The sequence below is a fragment of the Symphalangus syndactylus genome, chromosome 6, assembly GCF_028878055.3.
Source record: "Symphalangus syndactylus isolate Jambi chromosome 6, NHGRI_mSymSyn1-v2.1_pri, whole genome shotgun sequence".
NCBI lineage: Eukaryota > Metazoa > Chordata > Mammalia > Primates > Hylobatidae > Symphalangus > Symphalangus syndactylus.
Window position 1 is genome coordinate 52,893,214 of NC_072428.2, and position 22,311 is coordinate 52,915,524.

General features: G+C 47.0%; 1 protein-coding gene across 8 annotated transcripts in view; it reads right to left on the reverse strand.

Moving 5' to 3' along the window:
• The window catches only part of CLPB (ClpB family mitochondrial disaggregase), a 143,882-nt gene extending 122,868 nt beyond the window's left edge, over positions 1–21,014 (reverse strand). For 2 of the 8 annotated variants that reach the window (XM_055282771.2, XM_055282770.2), the window contains exons 1-2: positions 20,468–21,014; positions 16,731–16,782 (exon numbers count right to left, since the gene is read on the reverse strand). In XM_055282771.2, coding sequence (XP_055138746.1) covers positions 16,731–16,782; positions 20,468–20,867 — 452 coding nt within the window. In that variant the 5' untranslated portion in view covers positions 20,868–21,014. The remainder of the gene's footprint in view (positions 1–16,730; positions 16,783–20,467) is intronic. The other 6 variants (XM_055282768.2, XM_055282773.2, XM_055282774.2 and 3 more) reach the window with 4 other exon arrangements.
• Between the last annotated feature and the right edge of the window lie 1,297 nt (positions 21,015–22,311).

The following is a 22,311-nucleotide window of genomic DNA, read 5'->3' on the forward strand; positions in this document are numbered from 1 at the left end:
GTGAGCCGAAATTGCGCCACTGCAGTCTAGCCTGGGCAACAGGGAGACTCCGTCTCAAAAAAAAAAAAAATTAGCCAGACATGGTGGCAGGCACCTGTAATCCCAGCTACTCAGGAGGCTGAGGCAGGAGAATCACTTGAACCCATGAGGTGTAGGTTGCAGTAAGCTGAGATCGCGCCACTGCACTCCAGCCTGGCGACAGAGCGAGACTCCATCTCAAAAAAAGGAAAAAAGAAAGATTACAAGGCCAATAAGTAGCAGCTGGGGATGGAGCCCAAGCTCTATGGAGCCACACTGCCTTCCAGGGCTCATATGCCCAATTCTTCCCTTCTTTCCCAGATTTAGCATGCATCAGCACACCATAGTTGTCTGATGGGACCAATCAGCTGACAGAAAATAAGGAAAAACCTCAAGTGGAAAGGAGTTTACTTGAGGGGTGAAGATACTTTCTGTTTAGTCCTGCTTCCTAGAACCTTCTCTCTTGGAAGTTCCAGTTCCTTCTAGTCTCATGCTGAGAACGTTCCAAGCCTATCCTTTCTTCTTTCTGGTAGTCTCCATACTAACACCACTACTTTCACATAGTACATATTCACATTTCAAATATTACAAATTCACAAGCAAATACAAAGCCTTAAAGTATCCTTACCTTTAGGTTAAAACAAGCTCTGCAAACAAATCCAATCAAAGGGTTACAGGACATAAGAAGCCATGAATCTCAGAAGGCTGGGCCGATTACAAGCTTAACAGAACCCAGGAGTGTAATGCAGCTGCCAAGAAAGCCAGTGCAAGGTCGGGCCATATTAATAGAAGTATAAAATCCTTAACAAAGGGGATAGTTGCCCTGCTCCTCACAATAATGGTCATGCCACACTGGAATTCAGAGAGGGCACCAAAACTTTGTGGCTGTTTGATTTTAAAATGACTAGGATGAGGAGGAGACTTCAAACCACAGTTTAAGGAACCAAGGCTCATATAGCTTGGAGTTCTGTCTCCTAAGAGTTAAAAATCTGGAACAGGAAAAGGAAGCCATGTAGTCCTAGAAGACAGAGCTGGGACCAAATGAGGGGAGTTGCAAAGGGAGCTAACACATAATGACAGCCCGTCATGTGCCAAGTGCTATGCCAGGTGCTTTCACACTATTATTTCAGAGCTCATCAGAAGATAAAACTGTTTTCTACTACTAATTACAAATTGTCTTTACTTACATTACTCCAACTGCCCAGAAAGTCTTTCTGCAAAGCTCCTTGTATACAAATACTACCTATCTCTAGACCCAAACTAAAGGCAACCTTGTCTGTGAAGTCCTAACTTTTCACCTGTACTAATTACAATTCTCTTCCAGACCGCAAGTTCCTTGAAAGACAGAGGTCATCATGACATATTTTTCTCCTCCTCAATGCCTAATAAGACATCGCTCATAACAGGCCTTAAGAATGAATAAATGCCAAAGAATGGCTGGGCGCGGTGGCTCACACCTGTAATTTCAGCATTTTGGGAGGCTGAGGCAGGCAGATCACCTGAGGTCAGGAGTTTGAGACCTGCCTGGCCAACATAGTGAAACCCCGTCTCTAGTAAAAATACAAAAATTAGCCAGGCATGGTGGCACGTGCCTGTAATCCCAGCTACTTGGGAGGCTGAGTCAGAAGAATCACTTGAACCTGGGAGGCAGAGGTTAGATTGAGCCAAGATCGTGCCACTGCATTCCGGCCTGGATGACAGAGCAAGACACCATCTCAAAAAAAAAAAAAAAAAAAAGAAAAAAAAAGAAAAAAGAATGAATAAATGCCAAAGAAGATACAGAAATGGCCAATAAGCACATAAAAAGATGGTCACATCATTAGCCATTAGGGAAATGCAAATCGAAACCATAATGAGATACCACTCCACACACTAGGTTGGCTGTAAGTGATGACAACATTGATGACAATAATTGTTGGTGAGGATGTGGAAAAGGTAGAACCCTCACACATTGCTTTTGAAAATGTAAAATGGTGAAGCCATCCTGGAAAACGGTTGGGCAGTTCCTCAAAATGTTAAATGTACAGTTACTCTATGGCCCAGCAATTCCACTCCTAGGTATACACTGAAGAGACATGAAAACATACATTCACATAGAAATCTGTACACGAATGTTCATAGCAGCATTATTCATAATAGCTAAAAAGTAGAAACACAAATGTCCATCAACTGACAAATGACATCCTGTATGGATGTACATCCAATAAAATGTAGTACATCCATACAGGGAATATTATTCAACCACGAAAAGGAATAAAGTACTGATACATGCTACAACACAGATGAACCTTGAAAACATTAAGCTCAGTGAAAGAAGCCAGACACAAAAGGCCACATATTGTATAATTCCATTTATATGAAATATTCAGAACAGGCAAATCCAGAAATAGAAAGCAGATTAGTGGTTGTAACGTCTAGGGGGAGAGGAGAATGGGGAGTAACTACTATTGGAACCAGAGTTTTCTGAGGGTCTGGGGTTGGGTGGGAGAGTGATAAAACATTCTGGAATTAGTGGTGCTGGTTGCACAATCTTATAAATGTTCTAAAATCCACTAAATTGTATATTTTTAAAGGTTGAATTTTATGGTATGTGAATTATACTTCAAAAGAAAAAAGAATGAATATATATTCAATCAGAATCTGCCTATTCTTCAGGAGGCAGAGAGTGCCTCATACCTAGAGGCACCCAAAGAGGGCTGGATGTTGACCATCACAGAAGCTAAAGTGGGGACCTGAATACTGGAAAGGAAACCAGGCTGGAGACAAAAGTGCCTAAGATCCTGTCTGACCCATCTAGGGGTTGTGACTGAGCCCCTGATGTGCCCTGGGAAGGATCCTGCCCCTCCCCACCCCTGCTGGACTCTGAGCCCCAGGGAATTCTGGGGGCCTCCTTCAATTGTTTGTGCTTTACATCCCGCCCCAGTACACTGTCCATCTGCAAAGGCTGGTCAAACACACAGGCTTCACAGGAGGCCTGGGTGCTATCCCTTCAAACAAAAGGGCATTGAGATGGAAGCCTCAGCCTAGCCTCAAAGAGGATTCTTATGCAGCCTTCCTGAGCCTTCCATCCACATGAATGGAGGATCCTGGAGACCAGTCAGCCTGCCCAGCTGCTGCCTAGGGCTGTGCTCTCCTGCTGGTTAGCCTTTGGAGAATAAACAAGGTTTCTATCAACCAATCAATCAACGGGCCAGACTCCCTCTGTACCGTGTGTCTTCTGAGTGCCAGCCAGCCTTGTGTGACTTACTACTTACTACAGTGAAGGCAGGAGAAGGAGGTGCCATACACCTTGCTGTGACAGGGCTCACAGCCTAGGTCAGGAGAAATACATAAGAAGCAACTGGAGAGAAAAGCGAAGAGATGAATCGTAAACATGACACACCAATGGTGTGAGGCAGGTCAATTATCATCCCTACTTTGCAGATGAAGAATCTAAGGTTAAAGAGGTTAGACAACTTTTCCAAGGTCACAGAACTAACCAATGGTCACAGCTGGGATTCAAGCCTTGTTTTGTCAGACTCCAAAGTCCCCACCACTGCTTCCTGCTAATGATAAGAAATCCACTTGAAGGCCAGATGCAGTGGCTCATGCCTGTAATCCCAGCACTTTGGGAGGCTGAGGCGGGAGGATCACGAAGTCAGGAGTTCAAGACCACCCTGGCCAACATGGCGAAACCCCGTCTCTACTAAAAATACAAAAATTAGCCAGGTGTGGTGGCACACGCCTGTAATCCCAGCTACGCCGGAGGCTGAGCCAGGAGAATCGCTTGAACCCAGGAGTCAGAGGTTGCAGTGAGCTGAGATCGTACCACTGCACTCCACCCTGAGTGACAGAGTGAGACTCCATCTCCAAAAAAAAAAAGAAAAGAAAAGAAATCCACTTGTATCTGCATCCATTGACAGAATCACAGGAGAGGACGACTGATTGCCTTAGAAGGACTTTGGGCCTAGGGTTCTCTTGCTCAGAAGGGAGGAACACAAAGGAGGTAGGACACAGAAGAGCCTCTCAAAGTTCAGAAAGTGAAATTTTCTGAGGTTTTTTCAAAAAGGCAGAGACAGAACAGGAACTATAAGGCAAGCAGCTTAAGTGAATATTAGAAGCCCAGTAACACACTGGCTTGATTGTTTTCAATATTCTTGGATTTATCTCTGTTTCTTAGTTTCCAGGAAAATTCCTTGGGAGAAAAATTCCAATTGGTTCTGGTGGTGCTGACATGAATTGCGTTATGATTTTAATTAAGCTGGGATTTTAGAGGAGAGACAGCACTTGGGCCACAGAAATGATGGTAGGGAGGCAGAGCCTGACAATTGCCCCTGCTGTTAGGCCCTGAGAGATTACAGCTTTGTGGCCTACACTGCCTCAAGGGGCAGGACCATGCCCAAGATGATGCCTGGCACATACAAGCAGGAAGGCACTCACATTAGTTCATGTTCCTCAGCCATCAGAATGGCTGCTGATCATATCGATCCCCTCTCAACCCATCTCAGCTGCCACTGCTGTAAAAATAAAGACAAAACTTCTTCATGTGGCCTCTGATGCCCTGTAGGGTCTGCTTGTTCTAGGCTCCTGGCACCTTCCTCTAGCTGGAGTGCCACTGGCCTTTTTCAGTCCTTCACACTGGCCTTGCTTCCTCCTCCTGCAGGATTCTTGTAAATAAAAGTTCCTTGTGCTAGAGAGCTCTTCCCAACCTTTTCCACCTAGATAAACTCTTCCTTATCCTTCACTTCCAAGCTCAAGCTTCCTCTGACCAGGGGAAATCTGGCTGTCACAGGCTCTCCTGATTCTGTGTCCTTCCTTTGCAGCATTTGTACTATTAATTTCGCATTTGTAGGATTCATGTCTGACAAGGCTTTGAGCTCCATGAGGCAAGTCCTGTACATGTCTGACTACTGATCTACCAAGCACAGTGCCACACATAGTAGGCACTATTTGTTTAATGAATAAACGATTGAACTACTTCATTTTTGTTTGTCTTCTGTTTATAGGTTTATTATGACTGTAATAGCTACACAGTTTGCTTAACTTTTTATCATTTACAAAACACTTTTAGGCAGGCGTGGTGGCTCACACCTGTAATCCCAGCACTTTGGGAGGCCAAGGCAGGAGGATTGCTTGAGCCCAGGAGTTCAAGACCAGCCTGTGCAACACGACAAGATCTTGTCTCAATTAAATAAACAAACAAAAACACAAAACACTTTCAATGGCTGGGCATGGTGGCTCACACCTGTAATCCCAGCACTTTAGGAGGCCGAGGTGGGTGGATCAAGAGGTCAGGAGTTCGAGACCAGCCAACATGGTGAAACTCTGTCCCTACTAAAAATACAAAAATTAGCTGGGTGCAGTAGCGGTCGCCTGTAATCCCAGCTACTTGGGAGGCTGAGGCAGGAGAATGGTTTGAACCCAGGAGGCAAAGGTTGCAGTGAGCTGAGATTGTGCCACTGCACTCCAGCCTGGGCAACAGAGCAAGACTCTGTCTCAGGGGAAAAAAAAAAAATTTCAATAATATTCAGTAAGTATTTGGTAACTATTTACATGCACAGTGATGAACAACACAGCAATGGTCTGCTGCCCTCCAAAACTCAGTGTTGTGAGGGAGAGAAGGAAAACAGGTAACTCATCCCAACAGAAGGTGGTAAGTGCTCTCACTTATATAGTACTTATATAGTACAGGGTGCTATGGGAATCCACAGATACTGGTGTTGTAGGAGTTATTAAGAAATTATTTCAGGCGGATAAGAGAGGAAAAGAGGTCCATGGGAAGTTTTCGTTTTTTAAAGCATCTCCAGAAAAGTTTCCGGTAAAGCCCCGTTCTTAGAGCCAGTCCTTTGATATGCAAATGAAGGCTATTAAAAAAACTGGGTCCACCCGGCGGAGCACAGTGGCTCACGCCAGTAATCCCAGCACTTTGGGAGGCCGAGGCGGGCGGATCACCTGAGGTCGGGAGTTCGGGACCAGCCTGGCCAACATGGAGAAACCCCGTTTCTACTAAAAATACAAAATTAGCTGGATGTGGTGGCACATGCCTGTAATCCCAGCTACTCAGGACATGGCGCCCTGCATTTGCATATTAAAATGCTAGGGTGGGAGGGCCAGCTTTTTTGCGGGGTACATGAATGACATGCCTAGTCAAACCAATCCCTTGAGTCCTATGCAAATCAGATACCGCCTCCTCCAGCCTCTGTATATACCTGGCTGGTATCCATGGCAGGTGGGGTTCCCTCTCTTGGCTTTGGAGCCCCCCTCCCTCTGTCTCTGTACAGGGGAGCTTCTTCCTTCTCCCTTCCTTCTTGCCCCTCCTTCCCTATTAAACTCTCTGCTCCTTAAAACCAATCCACGTGTTTCCGTGTCATCTTATGTACTTCGACGTGAGACAGGAGCCCTGGTGTCCCTCCACTCATCAGAGCCGTATCACTGGGGGATCAAGGAAGGCTTTCAGGAAGATGTGACAGTGATGACCGAAGGATGAGGAATTTTCCAGACAAGGAATCACCTGCCTGGAATGCTCACAAGATCCTGGGAGAGTGATTAGTCAAGTATCATCAGAGATATTTTACAGTGGAGGCCCCCGAGGAAACTGAGAGACTAGCCCAAGGCCACACAGGGCTGGCTGTGCTTTTCAGTGACATGACCTCTCCCTCCAGGCCCACTGCGTTAGGCCCTGGCTGTTCTCTGCTCATGGCCAACTGCCTGCCTCTGCAGGGCTTCTGGGCAGTTGACCAGCTGCTCCTACAACTCACCTACCCATGAAGTTATAGAGAAGCTGCTAATCCAATCTTTCCCAATTGCCTTCCATTACCAGGGAACAAGCAATCAGGGCCTCAGCAAGCCACATACCCCAGAAAAGAAGCCAGGCCCTGGGCCACTCTGTAGAACTGCTTGAGAGGTACAAGGTCTACTTGAGCAAGCCTAGGGTTTCAGTGTGTGATCTGGACCCTTCCAGGACTCAGCTTTCTCTGAACACTAGGAAACTGGCTGGGCACGGTGGCTCACGCCTATAATCCCAGCACTTTGGGAGGCCAAGGAGGGCGGATCACGAGGTCAGGAGATCGAGACCATCTTGGCTAACATAGTGAAACCCCGCCTCTACTAAAAATACAAAAAATTGGCCGGGCGTGGTGGCAGGCACCTGTAGTCCCAGCAACTTGGGAGGCTGAGGCAGGAGAATGGCGTGAACCCGAGAGGCAGAGCTTGCAGTAAGCCGAGATTGTGCCACTGCACTCCAGTCTGGGTGACAGAGCAAGACTCTGTCTCAAAAAAACCAAAAAACAAAAAACAACTAGGTAACTGTATTTAAAAGTTATCAGTGGGGACCCCATGAACAAGACTTGGAAGCTAAGACTTAGGGAAGGTCAGTGACTTATTAATGGTCACATAGCTTGTTAGTAGCTATGACAAAAGTAAAATGAGGTCTTTTAATTCTAAAACTCTTGTATTCTTTCTGTAACATTATGCTGCCTTTCCAACATTCTGGAAAGGCATTCAAAAAACCTGTGTACACCCTAGCATTCAAAAAACTGTGTGATGATCTTCAGAAACTCTCACTATAAGTATCAAATTATAGGAGCGATGCCCTTGAGGCCTTGACCTTTGGTCTAGGATAAAGCTTCTGTTTCAATCCACTGCAAGCCACAAGGATATTTACATACTTCCTGATTAAGAGAGCTGGATGTTTTGGTTGCTCTGATGCCATCATTAATATCTTCCCATCCAGCCAAAATGATACAACAATCAATAAACAGCCTCTCTGAGGCCCCGAGACAGCCAAATGTATTTACCAGCCAGGGTTTTGTTAATTAGATAAAATCCCTGGATCAATGTGCAGGACATTTACCTATGCTGTAGCTAAGTACATTCTGGACACCTCAATCCTGGCACATGGACAGCAAGTGCCTCAAGCCCCAAGCTGGAGCATCCAGGGACAAGAACCAAACCAAGCTGTCAATGTGAAGCTAGAATAAATATGTTTACCCCTCAACAAAGCCCAACCCTTTCTTTTTTCCTGAACTGTAAACCAAATCAGATTTTTTTCCCCAAAGCCATCTAGTAAACCAGTTTGGGCTAGTATAAAGTTCTTTATTTTCTAAAGCCATAAAACCAGAAATCAAAACAGGACACCAAAAGAATCTTGTCAATGATAATTTAAGAGGCAACACGGCATGTATAGTGGGAAGTCAGAAAGACCCAGAGGTTCTACTGACTAACTGACATTTCCATTGGCATGTCGAATTCAGCATGTTTAAAACTGAACTCATAATCTTTTCCCCCAAACCCAGTGTTCCTCAGGGATCCACATCTCGGTGAATGGCAAGAGCATCTACACAGATGATCAAGCCAGAAAACTGAAATCCATTAAGACCGTTTTCTCCCTAATCAACCATGTCCAATTATATTCATTCATTTATTGAACACTTACTGTGTGGCAGGCACTGTACCAGGCATTGTCCTAACCATCACCAAGTCCTATCTAGCTTACTTCCTCCAACTCTGCTGCTGCCATCTTAGTCTACGTCACATCTTCTCTCATTTGGACTACTCCAGCTGCTTTTCAACCAGTCCTCCAGCATCCACCACAGATCTCTATGTGGTAGAGAATCTGTTCTCTACCAAACAACCAGAATGATCTTTTAAAACTGCAGATCTATATCATGTCACAATGTGTACCTGTTAGTCTCTCTTTCTCACACATACACATACTGGCTGAAAATTCCTCAATGGTTGCCCATGCTCTTAGGACAAAAATAAAAACTGTTAATATGGCCTACAGACCCAGTGTGGTATGGTCCCTGCTTAACTCTCCAACCTCATTTGACACCACTCTCCCCCTTGCTTTCTAGGGTCCAGCCTTATTGGCCTTCTCTCAATTCCTCAATTTCTCCACATCTTTGACTCAGGACCTTCCACCTGCTGTTCCCTCTAACTGAATTGTCTTCCGCCTTTCTCTTCACCCTTAAGAGTTCACTTCAATCTCATTTACCAGAGGCTTTGATCTAGGACTTTGATCTCTAGAACTGAGAGCAATACATTTATGCTGTTTATAAACCACTCAATCTGTGGTACTCTGTTATAGCAGCCCAAACAGACAAAGACAGTTGCCTTTGGTGACTAGCTTTTTTCACTTAGCATATTTTCAGGGTTCATCTATGTTGTAGCACGTATCAGTACCTCCTTTGAATTGATGAATAATATTCTGATGTACTGTTCTATCATATTTTTATGCAAAATGTATCAGGCCCAGAGAGACCTGAGTATAGGACCTTAGCCACAATCCCACACCCTTGCCCCATGCCTGGGGGCAATTGTTTAAAGCCATTTTTTTCTTTCTTTTCTACCCTGTAGTTTCCTAACTAGCTACCTCACCCATTATTTTCCTGTAGTTCCTGGAATATGTTACAAAGAACAATGTATAGCCAAACAATAGCTTATGTTATTTTAATGTAAATTCTTGGTAAACAACTTAGAAAGTGCCTCTTCTGCGTGGTGGCTCAGGCCTGTAATCCCAGCACACTTTGGAGGCCAAGGTGGGCAGATCACTGGAGGTCAGGAGTTCGAGATCAGTCTGGCCAACATGGTGAAACCCCATCTCTACTTAAAAAAAAAAAACAAAAATACGCCGAGCACGGTGGCTCATGCCTGTAATCCCAGCACTTTGGGAGGCCGAGGCGGGCAGATCATGAGGTCAGACCATCCTAGCTAACATGGTGAAACCCCGTCTCTACTAAAAATACAAAAAATTAGCCGGGTGCGTTGGCCGGCGCCTATGGTCCCAGCTACTCGGGAGGCTGAGGCAGGAGAATGGCGTGAACCCAGGAGGCAGAGTTTGCAGTGAGCTGAGATCGCGCCACTGCACTCCAACCTGTGGGACAGAGCGAGACTCCGTCTCAAAGAAAAAAAAAAAATACAAAACTTAGCCAGATGTGGTGGCGTGTGCCTCTAATTCCAGCTACTTGGGAGGCTGAGGTATGAAAATCACTTGAACTCAGGAGGCGCAGGTTGCAGTGAGCCGAGATCGTGCCACTGCACTCCCACTTGGGTGACTGACTGAGATTCTGTCTCAAAAACAAAAAAAAAGTGTCTCTTGTTTTTCCCTTTAAAAACACACTTGCAACTGCTGCTAATCTGGAGCATATATTTACAGCAACTTGAATCTAGACTCCTGGGTTGCAGTTCCCAAACTTGGCCCCAATAACTCTTTCTACTAATTTTGCTTTAGTTTTTTCCTTTAGGTCCACATTTCCACTTTTTGGCTAATATGAATAATGCTGCTGTGAACACTCATTACACTAGTGTTCATGTTTTCCTTCTCTGGGGCATATACCATAGTGGACTTGCTGGGTCTTAAGGTAACTCCTGTTTAACATTTTGAGGAACTATCAAACTGTTTTCCAAAGCGGCTACACCATTTCACATGCCCACTAAGAATGTATGAGGGTTCCAATGTCTCCACATCCTCACCAACACTTAACTTACTGTTATTAGTATTTTTTATTGTAGCCATCCTAATGGGTGTAAAGTATCAGGTTTTGATGTGAATTTCCTAACAAGGGTTGAGCATTTGTATATTTCCTAACAAGGGTTGGTCATTTGTATATTTTCTTTGAAGAAATGTCTATTCAAATCCTTTGTCCTTTTTTTTTTTTTTTAAAGAGACAGGGTCTCACTCTGTTGCACAGGCTGGAGGGCAGTGGCGCAATCACAGTTCACTATAACCTCCAACTCCCAGGCTCAAAGGATGCTCCCACCTCAGCCTCCCAAGTAGCTAGGACTACAAGCACATGCCACCTCATCCGGCTAATTTTTTTTTTCTTTTCTTTTGTTTTTTTTTTTTTTTGAGGCAAAGTCTTGCTACATTGTCCAGGCTGGTCTCAAATTCCCGGCCTCAAGTCATCCTCCTGCCTCTCAGGCTCTCAACCACGGCCAGCCCATTTTTAAATTACCTTTTTATTGTTAAGTTGTAAGAGTTCTTTATGTATTCTGGATGTAAGTCCCTTATCAGATATATGATTTGCAAAATATTCTCCCATTCTGTGAGAGTCTTTTCACTTTCTTGATGGTGTCCTTTGAAGCATGGAAGTTTTTAATTTTGATGAACTCCAATTTTTTTTCTTTCATTGCTTGTGTTTTGGAACCATATCTAAGAAAGCTTTGCCTAACCCAAGCTACAAAGATTTACTCCTATGTTTTCTTCTAAGAATTTTATAGTTTTACTCTTACATTTAAGTCCATGAACCACTTTGAGTTCATTTTCATGTATGGCGTTAGATAAGCATCCAACTGTGTTCTTTTGCATGTTGATATCCGGTCATCCCAGCACCATTGTTGAGAAGACAAATTGTACTTCACTTTTGAAGTACATAATTACAGTTGCATAATTAGTCATCTGACTCCTAGTTAGACTGTGCCAAGAGGGCAGGGACTGTGCCAGTCTTGTTCATTACTGTTATCTGCCACATTCAGCCCAATGCCTAGTTCTGAATATGCACTCATAAGTATTGGCTGAATGAATTAATCATTTTGTTATTAGTAATAATGACTCTGCCACTCTGTGGGGTTAGGTATTATCATCTTCATGTTAGTTGGAAGGTAGGTAATTTGTCCCTTGTTTCACTGGCTCTCAATGTTTGACTCATGTCCTTCTTCCTCACCAGAAGGCACACGAGCTCCTCCAGGGCAGGGACTGTTTCTCCTTCCTCATTTTGTTGCCACAAATTCAGCTCAGGGCTAGGCACAAAGCACAGGCTGGACAGATGGGCGACTGAGGGACAAACGGAGAGTCAATCAATGTTCTCCATGACCACGTCCCTACCTGTCTCCAGTCCCTCCTGGCCTCAGACTGTGATTCGGCAACACCAAACAGCAAGTGACTTCCCCTCTGCATACCCCCCAGGCTGCTCCTTGCCTCGTGCTACCATATATGCTGCCCTTTTTGCCTGGAATGGCTTCCTCTTCTATTTACAAAGTCCAACTGATATTTTAAGTCTATGATCAGGTGCCATTTCCTCTGGAAGTCTTTCTCAGATCCCCCAGGCTATTTGTCCTCTGGTCTCCTGCAGCCCCTGTAGTTTCCTGTCTCACAGCATTGACCACCCTATTGCCACAGTTTACCCCTGCTTCTGTCATCATGGGCAGGAACCATGCCTGCTCAAGTGTTCCCTGTGCCAAGCAGAGGACTCAGGATATGGCAGATGCTGTTTGTCAAATAAACAAATAAATCCTGGAGAAAAAGGGCAGGCAGTCTGAGGCCCAAGACTGATCTTGCCAGGCTTCCTTTATTAAGAGACTGCTTGGTCTGATGAACAACTGAGGTAAGCACTCAGCAGAGGCCTAGCCCCTTGCTGGGAGAAGGGAGATGGGTAGGGGTGTTGTCTTTCACCCAGTTTGTGCTGAAGGAAATGTGATCTCCGCTGGGAGAACAGGAGGCCTCACTTTTCCCAGTCCCAGTCCTGACAACTCCTCACATGGCTCCGCCTGAGCCGGGACAGATGTGCCTCTAGTCTGCCTTTTGCCCTAGGTTTCGGGTGAGCAGTTCCTCAGGCTCAAGTTTGGGGTAAGCCCAGGAGCACGACCACCTGCTCACACTGCTGACAGGTAGGAGGCCAGGCTTCCACTTCTGAGGAACCAGAGATGGATGAACTTAAGTGCCTCAGGGGAGAAGGGAGGAAATGGATGTCACACAGGAAGGGAGGGAGGGAGGGAGTGAGGGAGGAAACAGAAGAGACCTGGCCTCCCTTTGATATAGCCAAGGGGAGTGTGAAAGTAAGACTCTGGACTGCTTACTTCAGGTACACTGAAAAGTCAATAAAAAGCAAAGAAAGAGTCACAAAAAACAAATAAGTGCCACTGTGCTGTGGAACAGGGTAAAAGACTGTAGAGAACGCAACCTTGTCTCTGCCCTTCAGGAGGACACAATCCAGCAGTTTCAGATGAAATATAGCCCACAGACTTCTTCATATAAAGAACAGTGTGGCAAGTGGCATTCAGCTCCACTTCTCCAACCTGACATCCAGCTTCTCTTCCACAAAAGGAGCTCCCTCCTGTGACAAGCTGCCATGGTCCTTTCTAGATGACCCTCATACCCTCCCAGACCAGAAGGCAGGTGTAGGATGAGAGTGGGGGGAATAAGCAAAGGAAGATGAGATCACACCCAGCTGGGAGGAATCCAAGAAGGCTCTGTAAGGAAAGCAGCACTAGAGCTTTGAAAGGTGTAAGCAGAGGATAATGAATACAGATGGCAGAGGGCCATCTGTGGAGGACCCGCATCCAGGGCCCACAGACTGAAGATTCCAGGGTGTCCTTAAAGAGGAGGATCGAGTACCTCCCCCCTGGGAGTAGAAGAGCCTTAGGCTGCTGCCCTTCACTATCCAGAACTTTCCCAAGACTCTGGGGCTAAGGACAGGAGCTGGGGGAGGTCAAGTAGAGACAGGCACAGTACAGAGCCCCAGAGAGGTCAAGTGGGTTAGAAGGGTAAAGGACAACATTATTTATGAGGTCTGAGTTTTGCTCTAAATACTGATATTATTGACCATATCAATCATATACACAGTGACCCAACCATGTATAACCTGCAGTCATGCGCTACACAATGATGTGTTTGTTAACGACAGACTGCATGTATGAGGTGGTCCTATAAGATTATAATGGAGCTGAAAAATTCCTATCCTCTTGTGACGCTGTAACTGTCTCAACATCACAGTGCAATAAATGACCTTTTCTGTATTTAGATATGTCTAGATACATAAATACTTACCATTATGTTACAATTGCCTACAGTATTCGGGACAATAACGTGCTATACAGATTCCTAGCCTAGGAGCAACAGGCTATACCATATAGATTAGGTGTGTGGTAGGCTATTACCATTTAGGTTTGGGTAAGTATACTCTATGATGTTCACACAGTGATGAAATTGCACTACTCAGAATGTGTCCCTATTGTTAAGCAAGGCATGACTGTATGTGTAAATTCAAAAAAAAAATGAGTATGAGATTCTGTCCTGCTATAGGCAGGTCTGTTGGGCAGAGCTAAGAGCCCAAGACATTGAAGAAGAAATAAAGAGCAGCACGAACCACCTGTACAGAGTCTAGGGTACAGAAAGGCTGAATAAGGACCTACTGTAGGAATTCCAGAAAGTTTCCTTCCAGCAAGGATGGTCAGGCTCCCTTTACCCCCGCTGCCCCCAGGCCTGGTTCTGTTCACAGGAAGAACTATAACTGGTGGGTTACATGTCTGTTTCCTTGACACCAGGGCCTGGGTCACCATCCCCATCCCCCATCTGCAGTGCCCAGCAGAGGCCCACTCACTCTTTCATAATCAAGAACTGCTTTGGGTGAGGGGGAGGGAAGGATGTCCTCATTCAGGCCCTCATCATCTTGAATCTGTCTTTACTGAAACAGAAACAGCCCCTTAACAGACCGGCCCTCAGTCTTTTCCCAATGCAGTCCATCCTTCACTCCTCTGCAAGTCAGCCTTAACTAGGTCATTCCCCTGCTCAAAAACTTCCCACATCTCCCCACTGTGTATAGAGTAAGAGTTCAGAACTCCTCACCCTGGGCATGGCAGGCCTTGCACATTCCAGCTTCTCTCAGACAACCTTCCCTCTTTCCTGACACCCTGTACAAATCCCACCTCAGGAGCATCAACATATTCCGCAGGCCCAGCAGCCAGCCAGCATCTACTTCCTGCCTTTGCTTAGCTTGCTCCTGGCTCTGTGGTCTTGTATGAGATGGGGGCTGAGGGCAGGTCTGTGCCTTGCTCATCTCTGATGTCCTCACATGGAGTGAAGGGAGATTCTAACAGGGTCATCCTGACCAAGTGAGGTGGGACAAGAGGAGGCAGGAGAAAAGCAGGCTAGAGCCTGAGGACACACATGAAAAGCCCCCACAGACACTATCCACACGAGAATGAATGTTCAGAAAAATTGTCTGAATCACACACACACCGTAAAGTTCAATTACTGTTTGCTATTAGAAAAACATGTATTTGAGGCCGGGCGCGGTGGCTCACGCTTGTAATCCCAGCACTTTGGGAGGCCGAGGCGGGCGGATCACGAGGTCAGAAGATCGAGACCACAGTGAAACCCCGTCTCTACTAAAAATACAAAAAATTAGCCGGGCGTGGTGGCGGGCGCCTGTAGTCCCAGCTACTCGGAGAGGCTGAGGCAGGAGAATGGCGTAAACCTGGGAGGCAGAGCTTACAGTGAGCCGAGATTGCGCCACTGCACTCCAGCCTGGGTGACAGAGCGAGACTCCGTCTCAAAAAAAAAAAAAAAGAAAAACACGTATTTGAAAGAACTAAATAATCAATGCCTGGCAGCTCAATGGAATAGGGTAGTGGCATCCCCTGGGGGATGGAAGAATGGATTCCCAACATTGCTGCTCTGCAAATGCCCTGCCAAAAAGGGAAAGCCGCAGCCTGGCAGCCCTTGGCAGTAGCCAACAGGTGATTCCAGGGTCAGCAAGGGTCAGTTTCCATACCCGTACTCCCTGTACTGCAGCAGAATGAAGCAAAGCACATCTGTTTCTGGAGGAATGAAGATGCCACACACAGCCTGCAGTTATGAATGGCTCTTATAACAACAGGATGACATCTGTGCTTGGTTTTTAAGATGCATCATTGCATGTTTATTAAACTATTGCTCCATCATATTTATTTGGCTACAAAACAACTCCCAGCCCATACTTCCAAAAGTGGTTTATTAAAAACTAAGGCTTGAACATTAATACTCAAAAGCACCCTTGAGAATCAATAATAATGCTGCAGATAAAATGAAAGGGAATCAAAGCAGTAAGTCTTGGTGGGGTCGGCTGCTTTTCAACACTTTCTTGTATGTTCAGGAAGCTAAGGTGGGCAAGAACACCAAGGGCCTGTGGCACTGGGTGTGGAAATAGCCACCCCAACACTTGACTTCCTAACATGCAGACACGATGGCAAGGAAGGGGGGTGTCCTATGGCCACCTAGCTCTATATAAATGGCCAAGAGAGGCCAAGGTTAGGCCCAATGGGGGCATAGTTTCAACAAGAATAAGACCTCTGCCCTTAACCAACAGCCCTGTAACTGATGCCCCATGCTGGCCCCAGTCTGAGCATCCATCTTGGAAACAGACTCTGCCCTATACCTGGCACTGGGCTGAGCCGAGTTGAATCTTGCCCTTGCCGAATAATAAGCCTCAAATTCAACCTGCCAGTGGTCACTGGAGACTAGCTGAGCCAGTGAAGCTACAGAAATGCAGTCTGTCCCTGGGCAAAGCTAGGTATGGGCCCCTGGCCCTACAGGCAGGCATTTCTAGCCCCAGACCTTCTGGCAGATGGTCTCTTCCACCTGTCCCAAATCCCCAAGCCTTTCCATAGATGCCCACCTGCAACCTGTCCAGGCAGCAAGCAGTAACACATGGCCATTCCCAAAGAAAGAGCACAAATCAGAAGATTCAGAGAAGAACCCAAAGGATATGGGGGCTGAGGGGAGTCCAAACCAACCCAGTGAAGAACAAAATAGCTGAAGGATCCAGGGATGTTTGGGAGCTGACTCCCTACCAAAAATATCCAAGGGGTGATCTGGGTAAAGGGAGCCCAGGTGACTCTGTGACTACAGAGATGTCACAGGGGACAGTTCCCAGCTAAGGGTAAGGATTTCCTCCAAAGCAAAGTCATCACACGAGAAGAGGCTCGCCCTACTCAGCCTCTCCTTCAGGGAGAGCAAGGCCTGGGGTTCAACTCACCTGCTGACTTCTTGCATATTGTTGGCACGGGCAGCTTCCAACAGGGCTGCATCTGAAGAGAAAGGGGGCACTGGTCAGATCCACGGCCAGGACATACCCATCTCAGGACTGTGTGGAAGGCCCACTAAGACAGTGGCAGTACTTTAGAAACATGGACTTTAACAAGCAAACTGATGTCACAATATATAATGAGAAACGAATCATTCCCTCCCCACATGGCGTCCACTGTTAACAACCTGACTTCCACACCTTTCTACTACAGAGCCCAAACTCTTCACTCCTCTCATCATAGAGGGAATGCAGGTCAATTGCTAGCATCATGTCTTGCCTATGGTAAATAATGTGCTCTTCATAATCTATGAAGCTCTGCATATACTTTATGTTCCTATGAGTTATTACTAACCATTCCCTGACCTTGTCCACTTTCTCCCTCAACTCTAGTTCTTCAACCCAGTTCTGAATCTTGATGTCAAAAGTCATAAACCCAAAAGGAAAGGTAGAATGAGAGGAGCAAACAGGGTGCAGGCCTCTCTGAGGATGGAGAGGTCTCAGCTAGGAGTCTTTGAGATCTGGCTCCATTCCACTCCTACTACTCACCACGTGACCATGACAGCTCCTCTCTCCCTCTCAACCACAGCTTCCCTGACTGTAAAACATGGACAAAACTCCTTGTCCTGCCAGCTTCACAAGGATGTCAAGGAGATGAAATGACAGTTGAGACATCTGCAAACTCCCCAGTGCTAAGCCCAGGGAAGGGAGACCCAAAGCAGAGGAGACACCAAGCCTAGGAGAAAAACAATGCTACTAGCTAAGTGAGTCTGGCCAGGTCTGGGCAGCCTGCAGGCTGTTGCCACCACCCTGTGGCCATAAAGAAAATTGGACTGACCCAGAAAAACTCAAAAGTCAACAGGAGAGGCATAATCTTTTCAAATAGCTCAATACCAGGTACATGGAGCCCTCTGTGCCCAGCCTGGTTCTGAGCTACACTGCTGGGCACTGGATGGATTCATAGCCAGCCCTGACTCAGGGAACTCTCAGTCCAGCCAAAAGACTCACCCATGAGCAAATGCACTGGAGTAGAGTGAAAGAGCAGGATCTGGAGACAGTCAGACCTGGGGTCTAGCCCAGCTCTGTCGCTTATTTGCTGTATAACCTAGCCCACCTATCTAACCTCCTGAGCCTTAGTTTCCTTATCTGTACAATACACCTTATCATGCATATGAAAGCCAGTCCTGTGGTTCAGACATGGATGCCTCCTGGCCTAGATTCCAGGGACAGGTCCTTTCTACTTACCTTACCCAAATGTACCCAAAGCACATACCCAAGCATGGCTCAGACAGCCACCAGCTGGGAGGGGATCAAGCCTTCCTTAGAGATGGCTGTATCCACTCTCCCCTCACTCTGCAGAAAAAAATGTGGCTTCTACAAGGTTGTAGAGAGAGGAATGAGCTAAGAACCAGGGCCTCCTGGCTTCTAAAAGGGTTCAGTTTCTACCACACTGCACTGAGGGTCAAAACTCTAAGTCAGGGCACAGGGTAGCTGGCAAGTCAGTTCCAGCAGGAACTGGTCACGGCTTTGACCATTATCTATTTTGGTAAATAGACCCTGGTATTCTTGCTGGAGTTCATAGGCCATAAAGTCCAGTTGGGAACCCCCAGGAACTTCTTAGGCAAGACCTCACCAAATACACTGGACTCAGAACATTCCCTGCTCATGAACCTTCCATAAATCTCCACTGCCTACAGAAGAAATTCCAACACCCTCACCCACCACACCCCTGACTGGCTTCCAGGCCCCACTCCATCTGCTCTCATCTAATTCCAAACACCTTATCCTCCAACCAAGCTGGCCACTCTGCTAGCCCCTGCACACACCATGGTGCCCTGAAACTCTGTTATTTCCATTCCCTGAAGCCTTTGCATGGAATATAATCCAACTCTCACACATTTACTGAGCACCTACTAAGTTCCAGACACTGTGGTGGGCAAATGATGTCTAGGTATTTGGGAAAGTTGCTAGTATAACCTGAAAACACAAAAGAGAAGATACATTTCCTGCTCTCATGGGGCTCACAAGGTCACTCTCCTTTTCATTTCTACTTCATCCTTCAGAACTCAAGTTCGAATTTCCCATCCTCTGGGGTCTCCAATACTCCAGCAAGGCTTTCCTGGCCCTACTGGCCCTCTGATCCCCCAACAACACATAGCACCACTCACCAGCCCTACATTCCAACTGCCTGCCCTGTCCCCTTGACTGATTTTGTGTTGTTAGGACTTCCCACACACCTAGCCTAAAACTAGACGCACAGTGGGTACCCCCAAAAATGCTGGAAGTTATAGGATTATAACATGCCTAAGCTCAATGCCCTTAGCGTCTATTTCAATACCCTCATTTTGCAGATGAGGAAACAGAGGACCAGTGAGGACAAGCAAAAGTCCAAATTCACAGTGAGAGTTAGACACAGAACAAAAACAAGATCCCCAGTGTTGTCTCTCCCAGACCAAAGTCCTTCCTTTACAACTGGCCACATCAAACGAACCAAAGTCAAGGCACTCCCTACTCCCCCACTCTTGCTCCAAATTCTCAGAGCTTGGGGTGCATGGAATCTATGGACACCACGCCTCAGTCTTTCTTCTTGAGGAACGACTAAGAACCTGAACGTCTGGACTCACATAGGTCATAAGTCTGGCTCTCTGTCCGCTCTCTCAGCTGCTGCTTAGCTCCATGGATCCAGATGAGATGCTAATCGGGATCAGCCAGTCCCCCAGCAGTTGCCCTTTGGCCTCCAGGAATCCACCTTCCTTCTCCTGCCAACTATCCCACATGGCAAGATCACCTCACAGCATGTAAGACCAGACACAGCAAAATCCTGAGACTGACAGACTCAGGCCGCTGAACTCCAAAAAGAGTCAAAATAACAGTATTGTAAAAATGTTGAGAAATTATCCTTCACTATATAAATAAAGAAATTGGTCAGACGCGGTGGATCACGCCTGCAATCCCAGTACTTTGGGAGGCCGAGGCGGGTGGATCATGAGGTCAAGAGATCGAGACCATCCTGACCAACAACTAAAAATACAAAAACTAGCTAGGTGTGGTGGCCTGCACCTGTAGTCCCAGCTACTCGGGAGGCTGAGGCAGGAGAATAGCTTGACCCGGGAGGCAGAGGTTGCAGTGAGCCGAGATTGTGCCACTGCACTCCAGCTTGGCGACAGAGCGAAACTCCATCTCAAAAATAAATAAATAAATAAATAAATAGAGGTCAAGCTGGCATTAGAACCGAGTCAGGTTGTTCCTGACTCTGACACCTTTGGTGGCGGGGGGTGGGGGGGGGAGCGGTTTGCCAACTTCTCTAAACCATCTAGCGGTTGCCCTTAAAACACCCCATAATTTCCGTTTCCTGGAGATCTCAGGAAAGAGGAATTGGACCAGGCAGAATATGACAAACATAAGGGGACCATACTATAATATTAGATGTTTAGTCCAATATCCCCATTGTACAGATGATAAAATGATGCCCAGAGAGGGGAGGCAGATCTATGATACGAGATTATACAACTCTGAGGTGATGAGGTCTCTAGGGCAACACCCTGTCCCTGTAACCAGGTGATGTCTGAGTCCCTCCAAGACTTAGGCTCTAAGGATCTAAACCTATAAGCACCTCCCACCCTCCTAAGATACGAAGTTAGGGCAATCTTCCCGCCTCTCCCTTCCTCAAACCCAGATCTCATAATCACCCTTGTTGGACGGACTCTTGCTGTAGCAATGAACCACCAGCGCTGCGGCCAGGGCCCACATGCCCAGTCCGGCCCTGCTGGGGACCCCGTTCCAGCTGTCCTGTCCTGGGAGTGTTTCTTCGGGGCCAGGAAGGCGTCTCCAAGTGGCAGCCGCGAGGCATTTGGTATCGAAGCGTCCTCCCTGGCGCCCCCCGGTGGCTGCCCCGCGTCCGGAGAACAAGGCGGATGTTCCAGGGCGCCCCCCGGCGGCTACCCTCAGCCACTGCGGCTCCCCGAGACTCCCAGTGGTCACATTCCGGCCAGAAGCACCTCCATGGCCCCGGAGCGTTGGGGACCTGAGCAGCCGGAGGAGTAGCCGTGGCGCCGGTGCTTTTCTCCTCAACACCAGGGACCCTAGCATCTTGACAGTTGCTTCGATAACCCCGTGGTGCCGGCCCCTGTGCTGGCCACGTCCAACATGGCTGCCGCGGCGCGTTCGAAGACGCCGCGAACAGGGTGGAGTTGCGCACTACCTCACGGGAGGGGTAGTCCACAGCCCTAAGCCTTTCCGCAGCTGGAGAACAAATAAACTACGTTTCCCAGAAGGCTGTGGGATTGCGTCACAACGACTGCGGGCATATAGGAGCCCGGGGCATGTTGGGAAATAGAGTTCGGGTGAAGAGGCGTGACAATTAAAGATTAGAATCCCAGGACTTCTTTCTTTCCTAGTTTAGTTGAAGCACACGACAGACTTTTTTTTTTTTTTTTTTTTTTTTTTTTGAGACGGAGTCTCTCTCTTTCTCACAGGCCGGAGTGCAGTGGCGCGATCTCGGCTCACTGCAACCTTCGTCTCCTGTGTTCAAGCAGTTCTCCTACTTCAGTCTCCCAAGTAGCTGGGATTACAGGCGCCCGCCACCACGCCCAGCTAATTTTTGTATTTTTAGTGGAAACCGGGTTTCACCACGTTGGCCAGGCTGGTCTCTAACTCCTGACAGGCGATCCGCCCGCCTCGGCCTCCCAAAGTGCTGGGGTTACAAGCGTGAGCCACCGCGCCCGGCCCACAATTTTTGACTGGTGTAAATTACACAAGAATCTTCAGCAGAGGCGTATTATGAAACTTATGCTTATTTAGTTTAGCCTATTTCTTTTTTCAGCCTGGGCGGCCTTTCAAAAAGATGTTTAGGGTAACTACTGCACCTGAGATAGGAATACATTTTATTTGAAGTGTTGACTTCCGGTCTTTTTTTTTTTTTTTTTTTTGAGACAGAGTCTCACTCTGTCGCCCAAGCTGGAGTGCAGTGGCGCCATCTCGGCTCACTGCAACCTCTGTCTCCCGGGTTCAAGCGATTCTCCTACCTCAGCCTCTCGAGTAGCTGGCATTACAGGCATGCACCACCACGCTTCGCTAATTTTTGTATTTTTAGTAGAGACGGGGTTTCACCATGTTGGCCAGGCTGGTCTCCAACTCCTGACCTCAAGCGACCCACCTGCCTCAGCCTCCCAAAGTGCTGGGATTACTGGCGCGAGCCACTGCGCCTGGCCCCGATTGTGTTATTTTTAAAGGGCTTTCAAGTGGGTCATCTCATCTGATCCTCATGGCAGCTGTGTGTGAGAAGCTGGGCAAGAACTGTTATTCCCATCTACAGCGAAGGGAATTGAGGCTCAGAGGTGAAAAGATTTGCCAGTAAATCACCTGGAGTAATGCTCAGGTCTTCTGACTTTGAGCATATAGTTTCCACTAACACCTGTACTCCCATCCCGCCCCCTCTTTTCCAAACTGAACCCATAGGTAGGCAAAGAAGGAAGTTCTTCTTTGTGCCAGTTCTGTTTCTTGCAAGTCTTGTAGATCTGCTCAGACTTCACAT